Here is a 9404-nt window from a genome sequence, read left to right on the forward strand (position 1 = left end):
GTTCCAAATTTTTCGAACCGAAACCGCGACCGAACCGCCGGTTCCGGACGGTTCCGAACCGGCGGTTTCACGGTTTCGAACTGCCAACGCAATGATAAATTTAAACATAGTTAATCATTATATTAAAACTATACTCCATTAAATAAAACATTGTTGAATGATCTGGTTTATGAGTTTTATACTCATATATATAACTTTCATTTTTAGATTTGGTAATATCCGTAGAAACAATAATGTGGGACAAAATTTTGTAGCAAAAATAACTTTATAATACTATTTGGTAAAATTAGATGGTAATTTGAAAAACATAAGATAAAAGATAATAAAATAAAAATAACTAAATTACAAGATGGAGTCTATGTTGTATGGTTTATGGTAATAACTTTATAATACTATTTCCGATTTTATTAATTAACATATTTTTTTTACGTATGGAATCTATGGAGTATGGACAATTATTAATAAATATTTATCCAACATTTTTTAATAAACTTAGAAGAATTGATTACTTTAAATAAAGTATAATAAATTAACATTGGTATGTTGTAGTCTTCAAAATTGATTAGTTGAGTCTTTAAAATTGATTGGTTGACGGTGGGAGATGGCTGCACTATTCAAAATTGATTGCACAAAACACCATTTCTTTTATTTTTATTTATTTATTCTTAAATGTTGATTTTAAATTCAAATTGGATCTCATTTCTCTCTATTTTTATCTATATTAAATACTCCTCTTTATCCTTACTTACACTCACCTCATTTTAGTGTTAACAAGAATTTCTCTCTTCAATCTCTCAATTTAAACTACCCATTTCCTTGTTCCAATTTATTTTATAATTTCAAACTATATGGCAAAAAAAAATTAATGAAAAAAACCGTGAAACCGCGAAACCGAACCTAAACCGCTACGAACCGTCCGAAAACCGGCGGTTCCGAACCGAAACCGAAACCGCCGGTTTTCGAACCGAAACCGAAACCGTGAAACAGCCTCACGGTTCGGTTCCGGTTCCATATTTCCCAAAACCGGAACCGGCGATTCCGAACCGAAACCGCCGGTTCATGAACCGTGGGCAGGTCTAGTTGTATGCATAAAAGATGTGACATAACTTGAATGAGTTCTTTAACATTTTATTTCATAATTATGTGACCCATGCCCTTATACATATAATGACAAATTTTAAAAATTTATACTATTAAACAAATATCTCTAGACACTTCCCGAACTCTAAAAATATAAACATGATAAATAGAATACCTAAAAGGAATAAGATAAGATAACTATATAAAAATGAAATTTTAGATAATGTTACGATATCATGCTGGAAAATTTGTTGGCATTAGGAGAATTCTCGATACTACTTGTGTTAGTATTTTGAAGATTGAAGAGTTCAAACGTCTTTATTGGATGTCAAGAGTCAATTTTTTTCTTTCGACAAATTTTTTAAAAATGATGAAGTTTTGACAAAATCAATCGTGTATGAAAATATGAAATTATTCCACAATCAATTTGTTTTGTAAAATAACATTTGATATGACAATCGAAAAATCATGAATTCAGGTCTCCGGCGATGAGATACATGATATTGTCAATTAGTTGAAAAATATAAACAATATTTACACTTAGATGACTAAATTTTTATTGTGCGGTAAACGTGAATAAATCCTAGTTCTAATATTTTCTAACTAATTATTAAAATTGCCAGATAAACTAGAATTTGACCAAATTTGAATGTAATTTTTTAATTTTGCGTTTTTGGGTTTTTATAAAACAGCAGATAAATTGGCCATGAATTATTTGGAATTTGGATAATTTTATATGATGTTTATATAAAAAGAAAATAATTACACTCGTCCGTCAATGATGTTCGAAAGGATTAGAGCGGAATTGTTGCTAACGTGAAATCAACGATAATTTAAAAAAGGGATATTGGCCTCTAATATCACGAAATTTTCAAAAAGTTGGGTTTTTCCCACAAACTTTAAAATTGGCAAATAATATCACGAACTTTACACCGTGTTTGCTTTTTCCCACGAATGAAAAAATTCACACAAATAATATTATGATACGGATGTTTTTCGTAATTTCTCGGCAATAATTTTGAAAGCTTCAAGTTTTTCAATCTTTGAAGATAGTTTTTCTTGAAGCACACCCTCCAAAATTATTCTTCAATCTATTAAAATAACATGAATTTTTTCATTCGTGGGAAAAAAACAAACTCGGGGTAAAATTCATGATATTATTTGCCAATTTTAAAGTTCATTGGAAAAATCCAACTTTTTAAAAATTTCGTGATATTAGATGCCAATATCCCTTTAAAAAATTAAATTTAATGAATTTTCTATGATCACATGTACAACACCAAAATGCTCAAGTACAACGTGATATTCTTATAAGAATCCAAAAATATCTAATTGTAAAAGCGATATATCACAACCAAAGCTAAAGAATCCAGCAATGCAACCTCATTTTAATTTAAATTTCTCATCAAACATATAGTTTATCAAATTTTAACTTTTCGATGCTAAGAAACCCTAAACTCAATCGATCCTTTTATTTCATATTTTTTTATCTGATATTTTTCTTTTTATTTTTAAAAAGAGTTCGTTTTAATCTCAAAATTACCAAACAAGAAGTTTTATTGCGTAGCGTAGAAAAAAAGATTGGAGAAAATCATTCACAATTTTTTTTAAAAAAACCATGTGCTTAATTAGGTGATGCCCGGGCCGGGCCGGGCCAGGGCTGAGGCACGTGTCAGCTTGCCATAGGCTGTAGGGACGTGAACATGTTCTCTGCTTTCTTTCTCTTTCTTGCTAGGCAAATAAAGCATCTTCAACTTTTTCTATTTCTAATTTGGTTTTTATTTATATAGAAATAATGCAGTGGAAATTTTTCTAACATGTGGTTTGATAATTATAAAACATTACTACTATAACATATACACTTCAAAAATACTTATAGATAAGAATCTCAAAGATTGGCACGTTCACTCTATCCCTAACCCTATCGCGAGGCAACAAATCACACCCATTCAACCGTAATTGCTAATGTTAAATAGTGGTTCATTTCTTACGGTTAAATATAAATATTTAATTCATTACAATGTATTCTATTGCTTGTAAAAAATAGTCTTATTTTTTATTCTTCCATCAAAATTAATCTTAGTATTCCTATATATAAAATTTCACCATTTTTTTCTTCCTCTTTTAATATTTTTCTCACATATCTTACCAATTACGCATTAAATATCGTATTATTCACAAATGTGACCATTTTTTAGTGAACAAATAAAGTATTTTTCATCATAACTATCTAATATAAAGTATTTTTATGCAATAAACACCGTTATTACGTTATTATTATTTATTTGTCCAAAAAAATAGTTATATTATTTACAAAATAAATTTTAATGTGCACTTAGCAAATTAGGAAAGCTAATGGAGAAAAAAAAAGAGTAATTCTAGAAAGAGAAGAAATGGATAAAAAAATAAGTAAAACTACCATTTGTATACAGAAAGTACCCTCCATCCCACAATAACTGTTATTCTTATTGTGAGCACGAATTTAAAGAAATGTAAAGAAAAATTGGTTGAAAAAGTTAGTACAATGTGTGACCCATTTTTTTATATTGATTTATAATAAAATGCGAATAAACTAAGTTAGTGGAACGTGTGACTGACTTATCATTTATGGTAAAAGTAAAGTGTGACAATTATTGTGAGACGGACCAAAATGCAATGACAATTACTCCCTCTGTCTCCGAATAAGAGTAGCACTTTTCCATTTCGGTCCATCCCCGATTAAGAGTAGCACTTTATTTTTACCATAAATAGTAAGTAGGTTCCACATTCCACTAACTCAATTCACTCACATTTTATTATAAAACCAATATAAAAAAATGGATCTCACATTCCACTAACTTTTTCAACCAACTTTTCTTTACATTTCTCAAAACTCGTGCCCGGTCAAAATGTGACTCTTAATCGTAGACGGAGGGAGTATTATAGAACGGAGGAAGTATATATTTTGATAATAATTTAATGAATGAAAAAAATTAAATTGAAATTTGAAAATAAAGTTACTTGAGTACAAACAAGGTCGACCAAAAAAAGCAAGTGGCAAAACAGTGGGCATAAAAAAGGGCAAACGCCGTGATAACGGCGTTACAGTAACGCCGTTACACAACAAGTTGCAAAGCAAACACGCCACGTACCCCCTTCTCACAGAAATCTAACAACACGTGTTTCAACCCTTCAATAGTTAACCCCCACCCCCACACCACCCACCCACACCACCCCACCTCGCCCCATTTCAAAGTCAGACGATTCTGCAGCTAAGCTAAGCGTAGGGTCCACCCCTATTTTTTTACAAACGCCACATATTCCTCGTGCTCATTTTCCTCTTCCCTTCTCTCTCTTAAATTTAATTTAATTCATTCCAGCCACATATTTATATATAAATCCCTCCCTTTCCCCACATTCATTTCATCTCATCTCAAAGCTATCACATGCCTTCTCCCTCTACCGTACACTCCTAATCCTCCCCAATTCCTCGCCGGAAATTGAAAAAAATGGCTTCCTTCGACATCGTCGACTCCGGCAGACTCCCCGCCGCCGCTACCAGGTCCAATTTCTCCCACACATGCAGCCTCCTCAGCCAGTACTTGAAGGAGAAGGGCACCTTCGGCGATCTCACCCTCGGCCTCACTCCTACCCCCGAAATCAAAGGTATTCATTCAATTTCATTGATCATCTCCGATTCCTTTCCTTTTCCGCTAGATTCTCGATCTCAATTTGGATTCTCCTTGACCTAGATGCTCCTACCGAGACGGTGAATTTTCTGTCGGCGATTGAGAATTCCGGCGGCAGAAAAGCTAAATCGGAGGCTGTAACTGCGCCGATGACGATATTCTACGGCGGACAGGTCATCGTCTTCAATGACTTTCCGGCGGATAAGGCGCAGGAGATCGTCGCTCTAGCTAGCAAGTCCAGCGCCGTGGCCGCTCCGCCTCCCGCCGCCGAGTCCGCCGCTGCCTTTGTTTCCGCTCAGCCGTCTCTCGATTCTGGTGAGAGCAACTGAAACCCTAGATTTTGGGGATTTTTTTTAATTTGGTTGTGAAATTAACAATTTCTGTTTATTTCGTTGCAGATTTGCCGATTGCTAGGAAGAATTCCTTGGCGCGGTTCCTGGAGAAGCGGCGGGACAGAGTCACCGCAAATGCGCCGTATCCAGCGGCGGCGAGGAAGGCGGTGCCGCCGCCGAAGGCGGAGGAGTGGCTTGGATTGGGGCCGCAGATTCAGCGCAACTAGTAATTGAATTGAGAAAGATTGTTAGTATAGTAGAGACTATAATTTTACTGCTTTGCCTTTGTTAATTTGTAGCATAGTAGCTTTGACTGTTAACTCTTTTTAAGCTATTTTGTTTCTCATTCAAAATATTAAATATTTATATTACTACTATTTTTTTAATGGTTATTTAACATATCTAATTTTAGATCAATTTTTCCAATATATTAGCATCTGATTTTATTGCAAAAAATTAGATCAATGACATTGGATATAGATTTTGGACTTTGGTCACACGAGATCATGACAAGTGATAGTACAGATCTAAATAAATTTTGATATTGAAGGGAAATTCTGATATCTAAATAAAATCTTTTCATTTTTAGTTTTCCGAAAGTATCTGAAAACTAGTAAAATTTATTTTTAAAAGGTTAATTTTTTATTTGTGTAGGAGTATGTTTCAAAATTTTATTTTCATAGTAATACCTGTACTCCCTCGTCCCTGAAAATTTGTCATCTATTTCCTTTTCATATGTTTCTAAAAATTTGCCACCTCTCACTTTACCATTCGTCCCTGAAAATTTGTCATCTATTTCCTTTTCATATGTTTCTAAAAATTTGCCACCTCTCACTTTACCATTTTAGGCGGTAGATTCCATATTCCATTAATTCAATCTATTTTTTATTATATTTCTTAAAATTCGTGCTGGGTCAAATAGTAACAAATTATTAGGGACGGACTAAGTTTGTTTCGAATATACATTTAATCTAATTTCGTGATTTCAATGGTTATTAATCCAACTTTAGATGGTGCTAATATATGTAATAGTATAAGCATTTTGTGTGTGTTTGGGTCACATGTTTGTTGATTGTGTTTGTTTAATTGCCTCTTGGAGTTAATTGTAGAATTTAGAACCGGTCAACTTTGTACAGTTGAGATTTAAATTTTATTATTTGTTTAATGTCACTGATTGCACATTGCAATTTATAATCATATTATATATTATTCCCTATATAAATTTTTCCCTGTTCCTCCATCCAATTCATTGAATGGAGTTCCATAGAAAGAAATAATTCATTGAATGGAGTAGTCAGCACGATTTAATTTTGTAAAAGTGTCCGGCACGTTTTGCTAATCATGAAGATTATAAAAAAGAATTAATGGACAATTGCATACATCTCCAATATATACTCCATTTCTTAAGCAACTACGATATGTTTTATTGATATGAAATTATTTTGGAAAAGCATATCTAGATAATAAAATTGTACAATTAAGATATTTTTACATGAAAGTACAATATGCAAATATGAAAGGGCTATGTCGAGTATGGAGACAATTCTCTTTATTGTAACATGTGACAATCTTGTCAATTTGTTCAACTATTTACACTTTATAAATCAACATTATTTCGAGACCATATTCACACACATTGTTGTGAAATAGTGTTCAAGTGTATTGATAGTGGTCCATGGTGATATCCACGTTGATTTGAATTTTAGTAAAGTAGAGATGTAACAACAAAGTCCACCAAATTTGATATTTATGGAATTGTTTTCCCACCACTGTACAATTGCAATATGATTAAATAATGATATACTCCCTCCGTCCCCGATTAAGAGTCACACTTTTTCATTTTGGTTTGTCCTCAATTCAGAGTCACACTTCATTTTTACCATAAATAGTAAGTAGATCTCACATTCCACTAACTCAATTCACTCACATTTTATTATAAAACCTATATAAAAAATGGGTCTCACATTCCACTAATTTTTTCAACTAATTTTTCTTAAAATACATGTCCGGTCAAAGTGTGACTTCTAATCGGGAACGGATGAAGTAGGAAATTACGCGGAGTTCACGCTGAGATGTCTTCATTTTGAGAATAAATTAAATCCAATGTGTAACACAATTAGTCTTTGCTTTTGAATTAAATTTTAATCAATCTCACATGTTGAATAGTTCTATTTTCTAATTAATCTGTAGAAGCGACAACTTGTTTGGTTTTGGTGTGTCCCACGCGCTTAGCCGGCCCCCACCATTGGCCTTGTTAGTTGACCTATTCTTTTTTCCTTTTGGTCTCCTTGTTATTCACATTGTAATACTCATTCTATCTCACTTTCTTATTTTTCAAGAGATTTTATATGAGGTTATTTTATGAGTTAAATGGAGATAGCATAAAGTAAAAATGAAAAATGTGTCATTTAAAATAGGACATCTCAAAAAGAAAAATATGTTGATTAGAAGTGAAACAAAGAGAGTAATATTTTGAGGGTAAATATTTAATTGTGGTTTATTTTAGAAATGTTTTATTAGTTAATGTTTCAATTTTATGATAATTACAAAGAAATGCTTAATATTTCAATTTTTTTATTAAAAAATACTTTTGGACGAAAATCCTCCTCAATTTTTAAAGAAAAATAAAATAAAAATGAGAAGACAAGAGCTAACAAATCTTCTGAGTGTTGATTGTTCCCCGAGCATCAAAGCAAATGATATATCGGGATTTTGGCAGACCTTCTTGATTCGACTTTACTGCCGAATTCTCAGTTGACAGTGATTCATTGTCGTCGTTAGTAATGTTGTTATGGCCTAATGCACAAAAACCCCTTCCATGATGTCCGTTTCCACCACCACCACCACCACCACCACCACCATTTAGTTGTTTTCATCTGACCTCACCACCATGACCACCACATCCTCGTCAGTCTCCAACACAATCTTCATTTGCAACACCACCTAATTCGATGCATGTGTTGCTTACAAAGTCGGACATCACAACAAACGTACTAGTGTTTTTGTGGAAATTGTATGTGTTACTGACTAGAACTGTTGAAGGTTATGGGGCTCATGCGACATGCCACCCATGTCGATTGTATGTGTGATTAATGTGACTATGTGAGGTTTTGGGATGTGTTCACATATTTGCACGGTACCAATGTTAACCTAGGAGTGGTGGCCTAGTATGACTAGATAAGACAGAACATGATAGTGAGTAATGAGGACGTTGTGCTTTACAACAGTCATATGTTGCAAACTAAAATTATTGAAGGTAATTTGAACTTTGTCACATCAATTGTATGAGCGCTGGATAGAGCACATGATTGTGGAGTTATGGTCTGGCGCAGAAAATGAGGGGAATGATGACGTGACGGAATTTGTGGTGGGGTGTGGGGCGTGGGTTGTGGATCCATAAGAAAAAAAAATGTTTAGAAAAATAAGTAGAAATTGCGGGTATTGTAGGTTTAATGTTAGGTACCCGCCACTCTTTCATATCCTGATAATAAAAGAAATAATTTAATTAAACATTGATTAATATTGTCACGTTGTTAACATTTTAAAATAATACTAGTAGTACATAAATTGTAGGTATTACTTATACAAAACTATATACCTGCCATATATCATTTAGCTTCACGTGTTGTGCTTTGTTATATCTAGTCTTTTAATTAGCTAGTTGGGCCTTGTGTGTGGAGCACCTTCATTTATGAACCCATATCAGTAACAGTATATTAATGTGTTTGACAAGAGTGATAACTTATCTAGAAATGAAATTTTATGGATAAAAGTATTAGGTACTTATATTTTATTGAAATGATTTAAATTTCGATAGTATCATATGGATAATAATCCTGACTTATTCCTCAGCCAAAGACGAACACAAATACAGAATTCCTCATTCTAAGCATATAAGTACTACTAGTTATAATTAAATAATAAAAACTAATTTCATATGCAACCTCATTAATTAAGATGGTCATCGAACACCGAAGTCTGAGGTTAGTAAGACAAATGGAGATGGGGTCGAACGGGGTCGTCGGCTGGCCTTAAAGTTGGCTCATGAAAATTTTATTAAATTCGGTATTTTGAGCGGCAATCGACGCCATACATGTCAATGTGTCTTGATTTACCATATCTTATTTTTGAAGGAAAGCTGATGGGTGAATTTTCTCTACATTTTTAATTATTACTGATATTCACGTTTTTATAAGATGCCGAGAGACGAAAAAATTAACGAATAGTACATGAATATGAGACGATGAAGCATAGTTTAATTAGTAATACGTTTCTTCTTCAGTCAATGCATCGAGGTTTGAGTCACTAAGACCATAAGGGTAGA

At 33.1% G+C, this 9404-nt stretch overlaps 1 protein-coding gene across 1 annotated transcript; it reads left to right on the plus strand.

Moving 5' to 3' along the window:
- Nucleotides 1–4472: 4472 nt before the first annotated feature.
- Nucleotides 4473–5471, plus strand: LOC125194000 (protein TIFY 10A-like). The gene is made up of 3 exons (XM_048091990.1): nucleotides 4473–4725; nucleotides 4812–5063; nucleotides 5147–5471. The coding sequence occupies exons 1-3, from the start codon at nucleotides 4569–4571 to the stop codon at nucleotides 5305–5307; spliced, it is 570 nt and encodes a 189-aa protein (XP_047947947.1). The 5' UTR covers nucleotides 4473–4568; the 3' UTR covers nucleotides 5308–5471.
- The last annotated feature ends 3933 nt before the right edge of the window (nucleotides 5472–9404 follow it).

Source organism: Salvia hispanica, chromosome 6 (genome assembly GCF_023119035.1).
Source record: "Salvia hispanica cultivar TCC Black 2014 chromosome 6, UniMelb_Shisp_WGS_1.0, whole genome shotgun sequence".
NCBI lineage: Eukaryota > Viridiplantae > Streptophyta > Magnoliopsida > Lamiales > Lamiaceae > Salvia > Salvia hispanica.

What these genes read in the sequence shown, in the direction of transcription:
- LOC125194000 (XM_048091990.1), top strand. Translation starts at nt 4,569, where the DNA reads ATGGCTTCCTTCGACATCGTCGACTCCGGCAGACTCCCCGCCGCCGCT. An exon ending in TCCTACCCCCGAAATCAAAG is followed by an intron (nt 4,726 to 4,811) that starts GTATTCATTCAA and finishes TCCTTGACCTAG; the next exon opens with ATGCTCCTACCGAGACGGTG. An exon ending in TCAGCCGTCTCTCGATTCTG is followed by an intron (nt 5,064 to 5,146) that starts GTGAGAGCAACT and finishes ATTTCGTTGCAG; the next exon opens with ATTTGCCGATTGCTAGGAAG.